At 45.0% G+C, this 21,068-nt stretch overlaps 1 protein-coding gene across 2 annotated transcripts; it reads right to left on the bottom strand.

Moving 5' to 3' along the window:
* Positions 1-4,256: 4,256 nt before the first annotated feature.
* Positions 4,257-20,501, bottom strand: LOC133381321 (zinc finger protein with KRAB and SCAN domains 3-like). 2 transcript variants are annotated; one of them, XM_061620307.1, is made up of 4 exons: positions 20,396-20,501; positions 10,539-11,562; positions 8,567-8,696; positions 4,257-7,203 (listed from the first exon to the last, which is right to left on the bottom strand). In XM_061620307.1, exons 2-4 carry the CDS (start codon positions 11,298-11,300, stop codon positions 6,635-6,637), a joined length of 1,461 nt encoding a protein of 486 aa, XP_061476291.1. In that variant the 5' UTR covers positions 11,301-11,562; positions 20,396-20,501; the 3' UTR covers positions 4,257-6,634. The 2 variants fall into 2 exon arrangements, with proteins under 2 accessions (XP_061476291.1, XP_061476290.1); XM_061620306.1 differs by having other exon boundaries at positions 4,257-7,206.
* Between the last annotated feature and the right edge of the window lie 567 nt (positions 20,502-21,068).

Raw genomic sequence — 21,068 nt, forward strand, 5'->3', positions numbered from 1 at the left:
ATATTTGTAACCACTCAAGTGGCAAAATTCGCCCTAGCGGCAGGGAAAATAAGAACTAGATATCAAAAACATTTATTAGAAGTCCCAATTTTATCCTGATTTTAGCACTTTTTGTTTGGTCCGATAATTTTAATTGAAATGATTTTATATAATCTTCTATTTGCTGTTTTTCTTTGAATTTTTGTACTTTTTAACCTCGAAATGCTTGTATATATTCTCTGTATCAACTGTCATCTCTTGAAATGCTTGTATTACTATTTCATTGTGACAGCCAATGGCTATGAACAATAAAAGGAAACATACATACACATAAATTGTCAAAATAAATAATGAGGTTTCATGGGCTGGGAACTAGAGATGGGCAAATCTGTCCATTTTGCTTTCTCTCCATTTCTCACTTTTCTCACCTCAAGTTCCATTCACATCAATTTGTGATTTTTTTTAAAAAAAACACCTCATGAAAAATTTTCAGCGTTTTAGTGCAATTTTTTTCTATATATACTTTAAAAAAATAAATAAAATAAATAACAAATTTGGTATGCAATTTCCCCTAAGATACACATTTTTTTTCAAAGCAAGTTTCCCTAATGTGGACTGTCTTCAAGTCGATCCCAACTTATGGCTACCCTACGAATAGGGTTTTCATGGTATTCAGATTGGGTTTCCCATTGCCTCCCTCTGAGGCTGGTCCTCCCCAGCTGGCTAGGGCCTGCTCAGCTTGCCACAGCTGCACAAGCCAGCCCCTTCCTTGTCCGCAACTGCCAGCTGGGGGACAACTGGGCTCCTTGGGACTCTGCAGCTTGCCCACATCTGCACAGGTGGCAGGCCACATAACACATGAGCCACTCACTGTGAGGGTGATCTTTAGCTGGCCTTTGACACCCAGGAGACAAGAGCGGGGATTTGAACTCACAGACTCTGGACTCCCAGCCAGGCTCTCCTCCCCACTGTGCCTAATGTAACGCATAGTTGAATGCTGTTTTCATTAATAGATGCATTTTCACACCCCCTTTACCCTTGTGTAATATGCATTTTCGTACACGTGACTCACCTGGAGAAGTGCACTGTAAAATGCAGAGAAGTGCAAACTTCAAAAGATGGCTGCGTTTCAGTTTGCACATTGTTTTGGAAAGTTCACTTTTTGTAGGTTTGCCTTTGAATGCCAACTGAGTTGAATTTCTCCCTCTTCTGTACTAGAGATGCAAGTTGGCTCAAAGTCCACAAAACACCGATGCCATAATAACATGTCTTGAGTCTTTAAGATGCCACCAAACTCTTTGCTGATTTTGCTGCCACATACTACTCCTCTGGAAATTGTTACTTCTCTTAGATACTTCCCCAGAAGGAAGAACATCTGTGACCTACACAGGATGAATGGGTCAGCCTTGAGGCATAAAAAATAAGCCAACAAATTCAGTATCAGAAATGATATTGGACTCCACAATGTCTCCATAGGAAGGCATTGTCTGACTCACACAGGCCCCATCTGCACTATGCATTTAAAGCACTATCATACCACTTTACAGTCACGGCTTCCCCCAAAGAATCCTGGGAACTGTAGTTTGGTAAGGGTACTAAAAGGAGACCACTGTTCCCCTCACAGAGCTAAAATCAATCCCTCTTCTAGGAAACCGGGAATTGTAGCTCTGTGAGAGAAATTGGGGGTATTCTCACAACTCTCAAAATTACAGTTTCCAGGATTCTTTGGGACTGTTTAAAGTGGTACAGTGCTGCTTTAAACGTGTAGTGCAGATGGGGCCATAGATGTTGGGGGTGTAATGCTGCCTCAACCAGGCATATGACGTAGGCATGTCCAGTGATAATTTGGTGTTTTTTTGGTCTGAAGTATCAATTTTGTATTGGCAACATCCTTGATATTTCCAGATGTTTATGTACTTTTAAGACAGCCAGTGTGGCATAGTGGTTGGAGTGTTGGACTACGACCTGGGAGACCAGGGTTCAAATCCCCACACAGCCATGAAGCGCACTGGGTGACCTTGGGCCAGTCACTGCCTCTCAACCTCAGAGAAAGGCAATGGTAAACCCCCTCTGAATACCGCTTACCATGAAAACCCTATTTGTAGAGTTGCCATAAGTCAGAATCGGCAGTCCATTTCCATGTACTTTTAAATTACGTTCCTGTGGTATGGGGATTAATGTCAGGACAACAAAAATTGGTTTTGGGAGCCCTTATGATCACAAAGAGACTTACAGTTCAACCCTGGAAGGATAAATGCCCACCATCTAGTATGCGATGGTCTGAAGACCTCAGTATCTTTTGCTACATTTGAACGTACTTCATACAGACATCAATTTTGAGCAGATACCTGTTTGGACATTTGGATGGCCTATATGGAGCTGTATGTGTAAATTAAGACAGCTGTACTGATGCTGTTTGCGTAGTTGATGTGAGCGGAGGTGCTTTTCTTTCAACAACTTTGCATAAAAACAAAAAGGAACCACCATTTCAACCCAAAGGCGCTCCCATTTCTCCAACATACGCATTTCAGAGGGAGGTGCCAGCTTTAAGCTGCTGAACTTAAACTTATCAGTGAGTTTGATTCTTTTCATTTGGGAATGAATAGAGACAATGGTTGGTTGACCTAGTACATGCTTTAAGATGGCAAACATAAGGTGATTGTGTTATCAACCAGTTTTGCAACTGTGGTCACTGGGCTTATCTTGCATGGGGTGAACTTTAACTGAACTGTCTTAGGACACACCTTTTTGTTTCACTGCCATCTGTTTGAACCTTTTAGAACTTTACCACTTCTATGTGTACATACCTGCTAGGGCACATACCAAGGCTAATTCATAAATTTGGTGCAATGAAATCCTATGCATGTTTGTTGTTATGTGCCTTCAAGTCGATTTCAACTTATGGCAACCCTATGAATCAGCGACCTCCAGCAGCATCTGTTATAAACCACCCTGAGTAAATCCCACTGCTTCCAACAGGACTTCCTCATGGGTAAGCATGCACTGAATTGAGCCACTCAGCTTTAAAGTGCCATAAGACTTAGGGCCAGACTCCTGGGGGATGGGAATCAGAAAGCCACAGCAGGACAGACTAAAATGGCAAGCAAGCTTTTGAGATTCCCAAGCTGTTCTTCAGGCTGGAAATGTTAAGCAAAAACATAATGGAGGGGATAGGGAGTAAGAGAAAAGGCTATGGTTGATCCTAACAGCTCTGCAGGATTAGGCCAAAGGCCCATCTATCTAGTCCAGCATCCTGTTTTCACAATTACCAAGCAGATGCCTCACTGGAAAGCCCACAAACAGGACCAGGGTAGGTAATAAATATTACTATAACAACAAAAAAAAGTTAACAGATTAAACCCTGCTAGGTGCAAGACAGATTTCAGGGTCCATGCAGGACTAGTGGTACAAAGTAACAACAGCATGGTTTGTGCATAATGCTAAACCATGGTTTGTTTAACAAACTACGAGTTAACCAATTGACTGCTGTTGTTTGCTTTATTGTAAACTGTGTTGCATTTTCTCCCCTTCATAATTAACAACCGTAATGTGTCCCTGGAATGTAGTAGCATTTAAGGTACCCCAGTATAGAAGCTGAAAAAGCAGAAGGAAGGGGCGAAGAGAGAGAGAGAGACTTGCAGAAGGAAGACAGGCAGGCCAGCATATCTATGCATGTGTAAAAAACAGCACAGGACAAGAAGTTGTGAGAAAGATGTTCAGCCTGATCTTATGGCTATTTACTTACAAGCCAGCGTGGCCAACCTGCTGTCTCTGGGGAATACAAACACACACACACACACACCAGCAAGGTGTGAGGCCAACAGCCCTCTCATGCAGTACCCCGAAACACCTGACATTTGGGGAGGGTATGCTGTCTCTGAACATGGAGGTTCCATTAAGATAAAAAGCTATCATGGTTAACAGCGGCTGACAAGTGGGAGCTGCAATAAGAATGTGGCAGCCACTATTGAGGTTTCCAGCCACTCCATTCTCTGTCGGTGAGCAACAACGCCCTCTAGATCCAACTTTCAAGGAGTGGGTGCCAACTGTAATGTGGCTAAGATAGCACCAGCCACAGAGAACAGGGAGGCTATTGGCAAATCTGGGGAAACCCCAAGGTTTATAGAAGTACATGAAATAGAATACGGTGGCCAAAAAGCAGCCCAATGAAGACAGCTCTGGTCCGGTGGTGCTAGAATAACGACTTCGTACAACTTTCCCCAGAACCCGCTGGTCATTCACTCTCTGGATTCATTAAGAACACCACACACAGGCTATATTGAGCAACACCTTTTTTTTTTAATAGCTCAAACATTATTTGTTACAAAACTCCCCTGAGGATTAAGATTACAAAGTTTTTTTAAAAAACCAACAACCTTGAAATAGCACGTTTTTACAATTTTTAAATTTTTTTTATTTTCAGCTTATATTATAAAACCTCAAAACGTTATGATAGAGCTATAAAAGGAGCAAACTGAGAACTAGTCACTCAACGGAGTACCAGAAAAATGGTTCCGTTGGTTTGTGGAGGGTACCTGGTGTTTGGCACAGTTCTGTTCAACATTCTAAGGAGGACACTTGGGAGTAAATGGAAGCTTGGCTAGACCACTACTGAGCTGTGGGTAAAACCTTTCTTGAGAGAGAGATGAATGCATTAGCATCAGTTTCTGGGACAGATACTATCTTGATTCGCACATTAATAGCCAACCCAGTTTAGCTGTCGTGGCTGTGCCTCAACATCATGTGCTCCAATTTCCTCCCTCCCTGGTTCAGCCAAATCATAGTTTCCTGTTACGTTCAGACCAGGGAGACTGTGGCATACACGAAAGATGGGGAATCTGTAACCCTCCCATGCCAATGCTGTTGGACTACAAATCTCATCATCCCAACCACTGACCATGCTTGCTGAAGAAGATGAGTTTGAGTCCAACATCCAGAAGGCCACAGATTCCCCATCCCTTGCACCTGAAAACCATAGTTTGCCCAGTTCAGAATGTGCATGATCCCAATGCACTATCACAATGGCTGAACTAGCATTTGCCATTACATGTGAAGCAGCCCTTTATGTACGAGAGCAAGCAGAGGGGCAAAATAAATTCACTAGAGGAATGCCTATGTACTAAACAAGTCTGGAACCACATCATCTTTCTAGGGAAAGGGGACAAGCATTAAGAAAGATCTCAAATTTTGCTACTCAGTCATGGGGTAGAATGAGGTGGTACAGTCCTGAAGGTGGTCAAACCGGTGGTACTGAACACAAATAGGATCCCACATTTAATTTTAACACTCTTTGACAGGGAAAAAAGGCTTGCTTCCAAATACAAAAACTGATCTGAGCTAGAATGTTTCTCCTTGAGATGAAGGATGATGATGATTCACAAGGTGCTTTTTAAAACATAGCAGAGCTTTCAAAAATGGTTTCCCCCTCTTCCTACAGCCTAAAGTCCACGTTTACCCCCTCAGGATGCTTCCACCTCGTTCTCCCCCCAATATGCGGCTTAAAAAGAGAGAAAAGAATCCTCAACAGACAATGTCACAAGACACCTGTCAAATGTCCTTTCCTTGAAAAAGGCAAATACACACAAGCATGTGAATGCGTATCAGACTATGCATATAAAATGAGCAGCAGAAATAATTTCTTTTTAAAACTCTTTAGTTTCCAAAGCTGAACATGCCCAGTAACTTTAACTCCTTGCTGTTTCCCCCTATCAACCTTTAAATCAAGGTATTTCCTGTCCCACATTCTAGACCTTCCCTTCCCCCTCGCTCCACTCCTTTAAATTCCAAGGCATTTAAAGCAATCTTAAAAAATCCTAAAATATTCACAATGCTTGATTACTAAGAGATGAGTCGTAACAGGCTAACACAACTTACTACAGGTTTTTTCTGGGGGGGGGGATTAAGCTCATTCCTTAATGCTTCATTTTGGAATAGCTTCATCAACAGGAAGAAATAAGGACAAGAGGGCGGAGAGCCTGCCAAGCTGGGCCCCTTTCAAGTGGCCGCGCAAGAGAGCAAAAGCTGCTCCCGTTTAATTAGACCCTTTATTCAGAACCACAAGGACCAGAATCTTATTTTGCTTTTAGGGAAGGGCCATAAGATAAAGAGGGTTTTTTCAAAAAGGAACTCACTTTGGCTGGATGACGGCCGATTTTTGGAGGGAGGGTGGAGAGCAGGGAGGGGGTGTCCTCACGAGACAGGTTAGATCATCACTGACCCGTGGTGTGCTACTGCTTTCGACACATACACAACTAAGACCAGAAGCCGTTTTTAGATGACCAATCAGGGACAGCACTGCAGAGCAGAAAACTACTCATGTTAAAGCCATCGTGGTTGAGAAAGAAGCTGGAACAAGACTGCAGATGCTCTAAGGCAGCTTTCACTAACTTGTATGTTTTGGACTAAAACTCCCACCAGTCCCAATGGGAGTTGGTGTCCAAAACATCTGGAGGGCACCAGGTTGGCGAAGGCAGGTCTAAGGCAATCAGCATCCCCTGCAAGTCCTCCAAAAACAAGCAGGCCAATTTTAATTCTGCACAGGTGCAAGCCAGCCAAAATTGTCCTCTGAACCAGCCCTAGTTAGATGCGACCAGCAGTGACATTTTCCCTGCCCTGATAATCCTGCCCTGCTCCCTCCCACCGCGTCATGTGCCAATCACAGCTTCGGTTTACCCCCTGTGTGGATCAGCTGGTGCTTCACCCGCTGCCACTTGCGGTCAAAGCCTTCCCCGCAGAAAGAGCACTCGTGGGGCTTCTTCCCCGTGTGCTTGCACTCGTGCCGGACCAGATCCGAGCGCCAACAGAACCCTTTCCCACAGAAGCAGCACTCGTAGCGCTTCTCCCCAGTGTGAAGGATCCGGTGACGGAGGAAGCTCGCCATCCCGTTGAAGCCCCGGTTGCAATCTGGACAGATCTTCAGCTGGTCCTTCAGGATGGTGCCCTGGAGGAGGGAAGCCTGCTTTGGCCTGACCTCACGAGGAGGAGGAGGAGGAGAAGGGGGAGGAGGAGGAGGGGAAGGAGGAGAAGGGGGCACCTCAGCCAGGTCTGGCAAATGGGTTCTCCTCAGCCTCTCTGAGCGACGATGCTCCTGGACACTGCCACCTTGCTTCCAGCGGTAGGGGAGGACTGTGCTGGCTCTTCCGGGGAACCTGGCTCGCAGCTTCACTTCCCCATACCGGCCCCACTGGAGAGGCTTCTTCTTGCTCACACTGGCTTGCCCATTACCTGCTGGAAAGATGACAAGAGTGTCCCCAAGTGGATGAGTGCCATGCTCTTATATAGAGAAGATGATAGAGAAGAGGACAAAAGCTAGGAGAGTCCTATGCTCCCATTCAGTTGGGCCCTTTATCCAGAACCATGAGGTCTAAAATCTTACTTTGTGCTGTACTAGATACTATACGATTTTTAGTTGTATTTTCATTGTTTCTTGTATTGTATTGTGTGTATTGCAATCTGAATTCCACAGAATGCAAATTGTACGTGTTCTTCACAGACACACCGTGGACCACCCGAATCAATTTCCAGGGATCACTGGTGGTCCATGGACCACTACTTTGGAACCCCTGGTGAAGCTAGTACAGGAATACCCCGCTATATGGACCTTCACTTAACGTACACTCACTTTTACGGACATACTCCGTACTCCACCATGCCTCTGTTTACGTACACTTGCTTCACACTTACGGTCATTTAATGGTGCGTGGGGGTGGAAATAGACGCAAACGTGCCACCGCAAATCAGCGGGAGGCACGATCGCGATCAGCTGAGAGGCGCGGCAGCGCAGGCTTTAGCGCGGGCTTTGAGGTTCCACATGAAGGAGAGGTAAAAAAAGTTTTAAAAGGTAGTGCTTCACTTTAAGGACATTTTCGGTTTACGTACTCGCTCTGGTCCCATTGAGTAAGTTAATGCGAGGCATTCCTGTACTAAGGTAGATGGACCGACGGGTCACACCAAGTATAAGGCAGCTTCCTTGGTTTCTGTTGGAACAGCTCTCTATTTAGAACCATGAGGACTGGAAACTTATCCTGGGCGGCAGTCAACAATATATGCGAGTGCAAGGATTACTGCTAGAGCAGCGGGACTTCTCCTTCTCTCTGCCTGCACCATCCCCATATCTGCTGCAGAAGTTTGGGGAAACCCAAAGAACAGATTTAGGGAGTGCGCACGGGGTGGAGAACATTCCGTTGCGCAAGGAAAAATCCTTGCGCTGAAGGAAAGAGCGACTTTGCGCTACATTGAAGACAACTCTTTTAAGGGAAGAGATTGCATGTCAGCAACAGAGCGTCTGCTTTACGTGCAGAAAGTCCCAGGTACAATCCCTGGAACCTCCAAGTAGGGCTGACCTCTGAGCTATGTCCCTTCACCAAGGACTACAACTCCCATCACCCTCAATTATTGGCCCTGACAGCTAGGGCTGACGGGGAGGGTTAAAGTCCAGCATCATTTGGAGGGAAGGCTATTCTAACCACTACATCACACTGGACTTCATTAAGAGCTGGGGGTCCCCCAACCATCACCCATGAATCTCAGACCATAGGAAAAAAGAGGCAGCTCACCAGCTACAATACCTACGCAATGTCCTGCTTACCTGAGTAGGCCTTACGTGACGATGAGCTGGACTCCACAACCGTCTCCCTCTTAGCCCCTCTTTGGATTGGCACCATTTCCAGTTGAACCTCCTGTCTCTTAGAAACACTCGGAACCGCCTCTTCTGCCTCCTGAAAAACAGCAGAAAAAGAGATACCACTGAGGTAATGAGGGCAAGAGTGGAAGACGAGATGTCTGAGTCAACATCCAGAAGCTGGGGGAAACGGAGAAGATGGCCGACGAGAGTGAGATAAATGCATGGGCAACCTTCACGGGCAGGGGAGCTCTGTGTTTGGCAATGGGATGTCTTGAAGACATTATTCTGTGGCCAGCTACCATTGGGAGGAACATCTGCACACCCCTATAGAACTCATTAGCCCAATTTGGGCTGATATTCCTGTCTTTATAAACCTTGGTTTTATACGTTTTGTATGATTTCCACCATCAATATCTAATGAAGGTTAACTATTTAATTTTTGCAAATTGTATTGTTTTTATTGTTTTATTGATGTATTATTGATGTATCTCTATATTTATGTTCTTTTGTAAGCCGCCTTGAAGGCCTTTTGGCCGAAAGGTGGGGTAGAAATATTAAAATCAAATCAAAGTCAGAAGCTCCTCAGGTGGGGCACTGCCAAGAGTGCTGCGTGTTCCAGAGATGCGCTTTGCTTGTATTAGAAACCGGGCTTTTAGTGTTGTGGCTCCAGTCCTCTGGAATCAGCTATCAGCCAAAATTAGATAGGCACCCAGCGTCATGGCATTCAGACACCTAGTCAGAGACAATTTTGTGTAAGAAAGCTTTCCCCCGAGGTATTATCCAGTTGTTTATGGAATGTTAACTGTAGATCTGCAGGAACGGTCTGGATTGGTTATTAGAGATCTTTTTTGCAATTTAGAATGCCTCTCTAAACTAAAAAGTTCCATTTTAATCTTTCCTTGTAGGGAAGCTGCTGCAGACCCCCCCCCCAATCGTTTGTGTTGGCTTTTTCTGCACCTTTCCCAGCTCTGCAGTGTAGGGTTGTTCAGACGTTATGCTGAAGACAGGCACAAGCTGCCTCTACACACCCACATGCATTTTGTGTGAAAGAGTGTACCCTTCTTGATTTGTACAGCTCAGCTACTGTGAACACAGCAAGATGCGAATAACTGTACAAGCATCCAGCTCAACTATTTAGGGGTGTTCACACATTACAATGAACAAGTGTACACTCTGTGTACACAAGCAGCTGAGCTGTACACTTGTACAGTTATTCACATTTAACATTCAATGAGTGCAGAGTCTGCCTACACAGCAGCTGAGCTGTACAAACCAAGAAGGGTGCACTCTTTCACACAACACTTGCACGTGCATGCAGACATCTTGTACCTGTATTCAGTGCAATGTGGGAACGAGTCGGGCACACACACAATATACACTCGTTGAATGTGATGTGTGAACACCCCTAATGACCCAACCCAAAGCACGGAAAGCTCTTTGAATCCAAAGTCTTATGTATACAGAGGATAATCCATCCAGCAATTTTATACGCTGAAGAAAAATTGACACTGTTACAGGTGCTGCGTAATTCTCATTCTGCAATTATAAGGCATTGTTCTTTTACTGTGGCAGCACCTACTCTTTGGAACTCCCTGCCTATTGACATCAGGTAGGTGCCTTCGCTCTATTCTTTTCGGAGCCTGCTCAAAACATTTTTTTTGCTTAGGCAAGCCTATCCAGACACATCAGATGTTGATGCGTTTTAATCTTTTTCATCTGTTGCTGTTTTAATTGCTTTAACAATGCTTTCAATTCCTTGTTTTTAAACGTTTTACTTATAATTTTAATGTTTTTTTGGAAACCACTTAAGAGGTTTTCTGCAATCAAGTGGTATGTAAATCTTGTTACACAGTGATAAAAAAAATAGAAAGAGGCCTAAACTAAAATATTTTAATTATAAAACAACCCCACAAACAAACAAATACATGACTCTTACCGGCTCTCCTCCCTTCTCAGCCGCTTGCAACCGTCTCAGGAAATCCTCTGCCAGGGCCACAGCGTGCAAACAGCTGTCTGGCCCCCGCTCCTTGACCCAATACTGCATTTCCTTCGGCAGGACGTTCACAAACTGCTCCAGGATGAGCACCTCCAAGATTTGCTCCTTGGTGCTCTTTTCCACGTTCAGCCATTGGTGGCACAGCTCCTGGAGCCGGGCGTAGACCTCCCGGGGGCCGTTGGCCTCTTGGTAGCAGAAGCGGCGGAACTCTTGGTGCTTTTTTTCCCGGGCTGTGGCTTCCCGCCGCAAAATGGCCACCTTGACCTTCCGGAAGTCTTCCCGGTCTTTGGCGTCCAGGACGGCAAGGGCCTTCTCGGCTTCCTCGCTGAGGGCTGGCAGCAGCCGGGTCACCCACTCTCTCCTCGGCCACCGGCAAGCCACAGCAACCTGCTCAAAGGAGGCAAGGAAAGCTCGGGTGTCGGCCAACGGGGTCAGCTCTGCCAGGTTCTGCTCCTCCCAGACGGAGCCTTCCAGAAACTCTTGGAACTCCGACTCCCAATGATAATAGGAATTCTCATCTGGTTTCGGTTCGACCTCTTGGCAGATCATTGGTGTATCTGGGTGTCGCCCGACATGTCTGGCCTGGCTTGCTTGAGGATCTTTGGGGGCTCCTTCCAGACCTACCCCTCGCTGGAAATTTTCAGGGGCCTCCCGAAGCCTAGTGCGCTCAACTTCCCCCCTCCCACGGCGTGAAGTCGCCATTTTACCTCTGCCAGGGAAGGTTAGCTTCAAAGCCTGAAACTAGGCCTCACTCACAACACTCACGGCTGTGCAGACAAGTGGTGAAAATGGCTGCTGTTGGGCCTGGGGTTGCGGGCCGCCGCACGGAAAGGCTGCTCCCAACCACACAGCCAACCTGTTGGGCTCTCTTGGCAAGCTCTGGAGGAGCGACTTGGCCTGCAGTTTGTCGTCTTTAGGAGTTGGGAGAGCTTGCAAGCAACTTTTTGTTTTAAAGCCTCCCTTCCTGCAGGAAAGAGACAGCGAAATGGGAATAAGATGGAATGGCAACCCACACACCCCAGTATCTGCTCCCCAGGGCTAGCAAAGTTCACACTGCACCTGGTCCACACATTTGCAAGAGGGAGAACAAGTTTTTTTTCCCCTGCCTCTCTCCTTGCAAAGTCTTTTACTACTGCTTTAGCAGTCAAAGCCCAGGAGCAAATGCAGAGGGCTGGTGCTAAATTGTTGCAAATGAAAACCACTGCAGAAAACCTAGGCCATCTACAGCCGGGCAGTGGGGGGAGGGGACCTCCCTAACACAGATGCAAGGAACCTCAGCCCCGAGGGCCAAATATGGCCCCCCAGGCCTCTCTCTTTGGCCCTCAGAACTCTCAGCAGGCCGCACACCCCTTCCCAAGTCACTTCCCTCAGCCTTCTTGCTTCGTACCAACCTTGCGTGTTTTTGATGGGGTGCGTGTGCGCAGGAATGAATCTAACGTACACAGATGAACGTTTACATTTGTTGTGCCACCCCACCACTGACAAGCCTGCCCAGAGAGGAATGAAGCCCTCAGGCTGGAAAGGGTCCCCCACCCCAGTCCTAACACCACATCACACACACCCCAGCCAAGTCCCGTCATCAGCCCCGCTCGGCACCTTACTCGAGTGGTTTTTTTTTCCCCGCCTGGCTGGACTGCGTCCTTGAACTCGGATTGTGCCCCTTGCTTGCCTCGATGGAGGACAGAGAGTGTGTGCGTGCAGAAATTGGCCTAATGAGCAAAGTTCACATTTGTTGCGCCATGCGTTTTTGGCTCCAGCCCAGAACACCACTGGCATGTGGCCCCCGGAAAGTTGTCCAGAAGGGAATGTGTCCAACATCCAGAAGACCACCACAGGGTCCCCATTCTTACCCTTAGGCCCTGCTTCTGAACGACCTTCCTTGGATTCCTCTTGCTAACCCTGGTTTTACGATTACCATATTTTAATACAGCACTCTGAGAGCCAGTGTGGCGTAGAGTGTTGGACTACGACCTGGAAGACCAGGGTTCGAATCCCCACACAGCCATGAAGCCCACTGGGTGACCATGGGCCAGTCACTGCCTCTCAGCCTCAGAGGGAGGCAATGGTAAACCCCTTCTGAACACCGCTTACCATGAAAACCCTATTCATAGGGTCGCCATAATTCGGGATCGACTTGAAGGCAGTGCATTTACATTTAATAAAGCACTCGCCAAGCCCCAAAGACAAATCGAGAGAAAGGGAGCCTGTGGCCCTCCAGATGTTGCTGGACTACACAGCCTTATACTGAATCAGACCATCCGCCCATCTGGCTCAGTATTGCCTACCCTACCTGGAGATGCTGGGAATTGAACCCGGGACCTTCTGCATGCAAAGCAGCTGCTCTTCCATTGAGCTAGGGCCCTACAACTCCCATCAGCCCTGGCATCTGGCCATAACTGCAAGGGCTGATGGAAGTTTTGAGTCAAAACAACATCTGGAGGGAAGCAAGGTCCCCACCTATGCACTGATCACCCACAAACATTCCTAAAAAAAAAAATCAGATCAAATCAAGCAAAAACAGTTTTAACTGTCTTGGGGGAGGAGGGGCAATAAAGATTCAAAAGGAAATATTCAGAGGCTTCTTTGCTTTTAAAGGCAACAGTGCAGAAGGATGGAGAAAAATATAGGATTTTGGCCAGTGTAAGGATCACAGGAAATTGCCTTACACCAAGTCAGACCATTGGTCCATGTAGCTCAGTGTTGTCAACACTGACCGGCAGCAGCTCTCCAGGATTTCAGGCAGGGAATCTTTCCTAGCCCTACCTGCACATGCCAGGGATTGAACTTGGGACCTTCTGCATGCAAGACAGATACTCTACCACTGAGCTACAGTCCTATGCTGACAATTTAAGAGATATGGCTAAGGCTGTGGACACACACCGCACTTAAAAAACCTATTTTCTCCCTAAAAGAATTCTGGGAAATGTAGTTTGTTAAGGGTGCTGGGAATTGTAGCGCTGTGAGGGGTACGGTACAGTTCCCAGGATTCTTTGAGGGAAATAATGTGCTTCAAATGTTTTGTACATACACAGCCTAAGTTAGGTTCATGGACTTCAATGGGTCACCTCAAAAAGTATAGTAATTTAGTTGGATATAATCTGTAGTATACAGACAAAAAACAAATGAGAGCCTTGCAGGATCAGGCAAATGGCCCACATAGTCCAGCGCCATGTCCTCACAGTGGCCAACCAGATGCCCCAATAGGAAGCCCACTAGCATGAGCTGAGCGTATAGAAGGACTCTCTCCCCACTTAGGATTCCCAGCAGGGGATAACGTAATCACCATGGCTAGTAGCCACCAATAGCCCCTTGTCTAATCCTCCTTTAAAGCCATTCAAGTTGGTAGCCACTACTGCAACTTGTGGATGATTGGAGTTGTTGTCTGGCAACATCTGGAGGGCCAAATGGTAGCTAGCTACCTGTGGTGTAGACCACAAGCTTCATTCAGGTGGTCCACAGCATGCCCATATTAAACAGTCACATTCATTTTTAACTATATTAAAAAGATAAGAACCTAGGAAGAGCCTGGTGGATCAGGCCAGTGGCCCATCTAGTCTAGCATCCTGTTCTCAGAGTGGCCAACCAGATGCTCCAATGGGAAGCCCCCAAGTGGGACCTGAGTGCAAGAGCACTCTCTCCTGCTATGGTTTCCAGCAATATTTTCCATATTGTATTTCACTGTATCAGAGAGCCAGTGTGGCATAGTGGTTAAGGTGTACGACTATGACCTGGGAGCCCAGGGTTCAAATCCCCACACAGCCATAAAGCGCACTGGGTGGACTTGGGCCGGTCACTTCCTCTCAGCCTCAGAGGAAGGCAATGGTAACCCCCCTCTGAATACTGCTCACCATGAAAACCCTATTCATAGGGTCGCCATAAGTCAGGATTGACTTGAAGGCAGTCCATTTCCATTTTTTTCATTGTATTACAGTTAGAATTCTTGTAATACTATAAAATACAATGTAGGAAATAAAAGCAATGAAAATGAAATTTTAAAAAAATCACAGTTTCTACCACGGTGTATGCTACAAGAGGCAGGGGAAAAAATCAACCAAGACCATCAGGAATTTTCTAGTGGTCCCTTTTTTGGGGGGGGGGAGTTTGGGAACCGCTGGTGTAAACAGTAATGGTCTGGATAAAAAGCAGTCTCCTGTGTTGTTGTTTTAAATGCGTTGGCTAGCCAGAGATTGAGAAACATTGATCTAAGCCTTTTCAGGCATGATTGCTGCCTCCCAGGCAAAGATTGGCAAACCCCTGCCTTATCACTTCCCTTTAAATAGATTTGGGAGGGCAATCAAGAGAAGAGAAGCCTGCCTTTTGTTTTCTGAAAAGTGCACCTAAGGCCAGGGTCATTGTCCCAGCCTCAAAAGACCCATTTCCACCCCCAACCTTGAGTTGGGTTGACACAAAGAAGGTCTAAACGCTTTTGCAACAATAGGTCTCCCCAGATCTTTAACACAAGGTAAAGGGACCAGGTGTGGAAATCGTACAAGTGAGGCCCACTCTTAAAGGACACTTTGTGTTTTGGGGTGTGCGTGGAAAAAAGTTCGCAGGTTATTTTCCTTGACAAGGCTTCTGTGTCCTTGTGACAGCACCATAAGAGGCTGATGAGAAATAATTATTTTTATTTATGTAATTCTGCAGCTTGTGAAAAAACAAAAACACAGATTTTGGGGTTTTTTAAAAAAATGTTTTTAAGGTAACATTTTTAAATTCATTTTTAAAATAACAAATTTAACAAAGAAAAAAGAAGAAATGCAAGAAAAGCTTACATTAAAAAATTGACGTGGTAGTTTAAAGTGGTGAAGATAAACAGAAAAAATAAAAAACAGCTGGTACTGCACAGTGGGGAGGACAGCCTGGCTGGGAGGCCAGAGTCTGTGCGTTCAAATCCCCGCTTGTGTCTCCTGGGGGTCAAGGGCCAGCTAAGATCACCCTCACAATGTGTGGTTCAGGGGTTACATGTCCTGCCGCGCTCTGGGAGAAGAGCAAGATATAAATAGCATAGTTTACAAACACATGGGATCTGAAACAATTTTCTGCAGTATCCTCAGCCCCTAAGAGGAGTGATCCTGTTCAAGATTCCAGTCAGCCATAGATTCATCTAGAATACTGGGTTCATTCCTCCTCTGGCTCCATCACAAATTTTCCAGTAGAATTTTACAGCGCAGGTGTATCTGTCATCTTCATGCTATAGCTTTCTGAAGGCTCGCCTCTACACCCTGGCCTTTGACACACCTGTGTGCGTGTGTTTAATGTTATTTTAAATTGTTGTGACCTTCTGGTGAAGGGCAAGTAATCAATCTAACAATAAGAGTACCAACATGCTGTGAATACGAAGCATGTTCATTCAGGTTTTTCCCATTCCTTGTTTTTAAAGATTTTTCCGTACAACACTGTAAGGTAGGCTAGGCTGAAAGAGATCAACTGGGCCAAGCTCACCCAGGAGAGTTTCACAGCTAAGTGGTGATTTGATCCCTGGTCTCCCAGGTCCTAGCCCCCTTTGGCCCTATAGGTGTTGCTGAACTACAACTCCCATCAGCCGTAGCAAGCATGGCCAATGGCCAAGGAAGACAGGAGTTGCACATCAGCAACATTGGGAGAGCCAAAGGTGCCCTATACCTGCTCTAACACAACAAAACCTCAGCATTCACAAGCAGTATCCCTGTAAGAACCAACAAGAGGGGTGGGCTTCCTCCACCCCAACTCCATTTTATTAGATGCTTATATATTATTAAAAAAAAATTATTAAAAAATAAGCCCCCAAAATAAACCCTTACTATTATTATATGCAGGATTCTAGACTGGAATGCATATTATTATATGCAGACCACTTTGGCCTGATGCAACAAAACCCCGCTATAAGAAGGGATGGAACCCATTTTGAAAGCATTGCGTTGGATCCTGCTGCTGCAGAAGCTACCTTTTACTCTCTGCGCACACAACGTACATTAAAGCACACAACCCAAAATCCTGGGAACTGTAGATTACCCCTTACCGAGCTACAATTCCCAGCACCCTTCACATCCTGGATTCTTGGGGGGGGGGGAAGAGAATGTGTTTGAAATGCATGGAGCCTACAAATTTTTTTTAAAAAATAAATATCATGGCGAATGGCTTAAGAAGTTGAGAGTTTCAGTTTTGGCAAACAAGGCAGGGGAAGCCCCAACAGAACAAAGAAAGCAGAGATCACCCTAAACTCCTCACACATATCCACACAGTCCTCAACCTCAGGGACAACCAAATTGGCACCCCCTTCGGCGGAGACAGAAATAAGGTTCTGCTTGCGCTAGCCTAGGCAACTCCTCGCTACATGATCTTGCACTGACTAGGGACACAATTCATATCATACATTTGTTCCACTTTAAACCGTCATGGCTTCCTCCAAAGCATGCTGGGAAGGGTAGTTTGTGAAGGGTGCTGAGGGTTGTTAGAAGACTCCTATTTGCCTCAGAGAGGTACAATTCCCAGAGTTCTCTGGGAAGATGAACTGACTATTCAACCACTCCGGGAGCTGTAGCTCTGTGAAGGGGATAGTGGTCTCCTAACAACTCTCAGCACCCTTCACAAACTACACTTCCCAGGATCCTTTGGGGGAAACCATGACTGTTTAAAGTAGAATAATACTGGACTAAATGTATGGTGTGAATGTGGCCAATGAGTAAGAATGATTCTCTGGGGGGGGGGAGGTTTGGAGAAACAGAGGTTCCTATAGAGTTGCGGGAATCTGTGGCCCTCCAGATCCCATTATCCCTGACCCTTGGCTGTATGCTTGCCGGGGGCTGATGGATGGTGAAAGCCCAGCAACATCTGGAGGGTATAAGAAGTATCGGGTTGCTGGAAATGGGGGGGGGAGGGGTACTGCCACAGACTTTAATTTGGTGGGAGGAATAGTCTGAAATACAATTTTATTTATTTTGTTGCTGTTATGTGCCTTCAAGTCAATTACAACTTATTTATTATTTAATTTATATCCTGCCCTTCCTCCCAGCAGAGCAGAAGCCCAGGGTGGCAAACAAAATCACTAAAAAGACTTTAAAACATCATAAAAACAGACTTTAAAATACATTTAAACAAAACATTTTTAAAACATTTTTTAAAAAGCTTTGAAGACATCTTTAAAACAGTTTAATTTTTTTTTTTTAAAGTTTGCAGACATATTAAAAAGCAATTCCAACACAGACTGGGATAGGATCTCAACTTAAAAGGCTCGTTGAAAGAGGAAGGTTTTCAATAGGTGCCGAAAAGATAACAGAGATGGTGCCTAATATTTAAGGGGAGGGAATTCCACAGGGTAGGTGCCGCCACAGAGCTTGGAAAAGTTACTTTTTAAAACTACAACTCCCATCAGCCCCACCCAGCATGGCCACTGGATTGGGCTGATGGGAGTTGTAGTTCAAAAAAAGTAACTTTTCCAAGCTCTGCGCCACACTATGGCAACCCTATGAATCAGGTACCTCCAATAGCATCTGTTATAAAACACCCTGTTCAGATCTTGCAAGTTCAGGTCTGTGGCTTCCTTTATGGAATCAATCCATCTCTTGTTTGGCCTTCCTCTTTTTCTACTCCCTGCTGTTTTTCCCAGCATTATTGTTTTTTCTAATGAATCGTGTCTTCTCATTATGTGTCCAAAGAACCTGTTTCATCATTTTAGCTTCTAGTGATAGTTCTGGTTTAATTTGTTTTAACACCCAATTATTTGTCTTTTTCACAGTATGCGCAAAGCTCTCCTCTAATACCACATTTCAAATGAGTTGATTTTTCTCTTATACCCTTTCTTCGTTTTTATCTACTTATTTATTATTTGATTTCTATCCTGCCCTTCCTCCCAGCAGGAGCCCAGGACGGCATCAGTTTAAACACTTATTATTGGAACAGACCTCTTATCCCAGCCTGTGTTGGAATTGTTTCTTAATATGTTTTTAAAGCTTTTTAAAAAAATGTTTTTAAAGATGTTTTGTTTTAATACGTTTTTAAGGATGTTTTGTTTTTTATGTATTTTAAAGTCTGGTTTTATGATGTTTTAAAGTGTATTTAGTGCTTTTGTATTATTGTGTTTTTAACCATTTTTTCCTTTCCTTTCATTGTTAAATTTGCAAATTAAAAAATAAACTATTTATTTATTTATTTCATTTATATCCGCCCTTCCTCCCAGAAGGCAGCAGACAAGTGATCAAACACTAAAAAAAAAGCGCTTTAAAAATCATCTTGAAACCTCTTAAGAAAACATTCCGATACAGATGCAAACTGGGATAATTTGAGGGGGATCTATTTAAAGCAGAGGTGGCCCTCCAAACGTTAGTCTACGACTACAACTCCCATCTTCCCTGACGTTTGGCCATGCTGGCTGGGGCTGATGGGAAATGGAGTCCATCAACCTCTCGATAATCGCAGGTCCTCCACTCCTAATCAAAGGCAGCCTTTCTCTATGCCTTGCAGATATTTTGGACTCCCATCAGCCCTAACCCAAAAAAAGGGAGTTGGGTGTCCAAATATATCTGGAGGACGCCAGGTCTTTTCCTGATCCATAAGACTGGACCCTGTTTTACATGTTTGAATCTTCCAAATTTGTGGTTTATTTGCTTTTTTGTGTTTTTAATTTTGCTGTTTTACTGGTTTTAGGACTGTATTTTGTTTTTATTTTTTAATGATATAGTGGTTTTTTTAGACTGTAAACCTCTTAACATTTTTGAAATATTGAGCGGTCTACACATACTTTTCCATAAATAACTAAAAATAGAAGCTGTTTATTTTATTTATTTATTATTTGATTTATATCCCGCCCTTCCTCCCAGCAGGAGCCTGCTGCACTTTTAACAGCCAGCAGTTGAGAGGGCTTTAAATGTGCAGAGCAGATGGGGCCTACTTTTATAACTCCACCTTTCTACAAGATTCTCAGTGCTACGCTTTATAATGGTAACAATGATATTAAAGAAAAAGCAACAACAATGAAAATTCAACTCTGCAGAACCAAGGAGATTCTGGAACTGATGAAAGAAAATAAAGTTTGCTTTTTGGTTCAGACAAAAAAAAATTAAGAAAAATGGAGGTATTCAACGCTAGTCCTGCTCAGCGTAGACTTACTGAAGTTAATGGACAGGACTAAATTATATCTCATTAATTTCAATGGGTCTACTCTGAGTAGAAGCAGCATTGAATACAACCCCACAGATCTTAACCCCCACCAACCCACCCATTCTCCTTTTAAAAACACCATCACCTAAAGCAGCTTTCCTCAACCTCCTGCCCTCCAAATAGTTTGGACTGGAGAAGGGCCCTGAGTCTAGTGATCAGAGCATCTAGGTCCCAGGCTCAACCCCAAAAGCATCTCCAGTTAGGGTACAGAGAAACGCTCCCTCTGAAATCCTGGAGAGCGAGAAACATCAGTGGCCTGACTCTGTGTAAGGACGCTTGCTGCATTTCTATGTTTGTGACTACAGGCCACGCTGGCTGGGACTTACGGAAACTGAAATCCAAAGATACACACTTACCTGGAGGACCACAACTTTCCCACCCCCTCATCTAAAGCATCCATCGCAAACCAGGTACCCTCCAACAGCTGCTGAACTACAACTCCCATCAGCTCTAACCAGCAGGGCCAATGGTCAACAACAAGGAGAGTTGTAGTAACAAACAACAGAGGGCACCAGATTGGGGAAGGTGGATCTCAAGGAGAGTGGTAATCTTGGGGCAGGGAGTTCCACCAGCCCAACCTCCACCATATTATTAGCTTAAAGTAGCCCTTACTCCAAACACACACAACAAGCACATAGGTAGACCCCTCCATTAAAACTCACCAGCGCTTCCAGCCAGCCGCTCACCTGCTTAGCAAATGGAACAGACAGAGACCAGACAAGGAGGGGCTAGTTCAATAGGTTGGCCCCGCCCATCGGCCCCACCCTCTTCTTTTTAATCTATGGGCAATTTTTTTGGGAAGGGAGCCTCCCAGGTTTAACCCTTTGGAGGGCCTCCCCCAAAAGAAAAAGGCCTAAGGATTTGTTTACCAGATTTATATCCCAAAAAGAAAAAGGGAGGGGGAAAGTTCTAAGTGGTTTACATAAAACTGTACTAATACGCATAAAATCAAACTTGGAAAACAAACTTTAAAAAAAAATGGATCCAGAGATGCGGCTGAAACTTTTTAAGAAACAGGAGCCCGCGACTTGACCCTGGCAAAGCTATTGAAAGGAAATGGGAATAAACTTGCATGATAATAGGAGACAATAGGAGGATAATCAAGGATTTAGGAAATAGTCTGCAGACTAAGAGGTTTCCCCCTCCTCCCCTCTAATGGAGCTCCTGTGGTTTTAACAGGTCAACGTTCCACAGGTCAAGCCCCCCCAATAAAGTTTCTATGGCCCTCTCCAAATCATTTTTATTTACATTTTTAAAAAAATGTTTATATCCCACCTTTCTTCCAAGGAGTACAAGGGAGAGTAGGTCATTCTCCCCTCCCCGCCATTTTATCCT

This window comes from Rhineura floridana, chromosome 3 (genome assembly GCF_030035675.1).
Source record: "Rhineura floridana isolate rRhiFlo1 chromosome 3, rRhiFlo1.hap2, whole genome shotgun sequence".
In the NCBI taxonomy this organism is placed as follows: domain Eukaryota; kingdom Metazoa; phylum Chordata; class Lepidosauria; order Squamata; family Rhineuridae; genus Rhineura; species Rhineura floridana.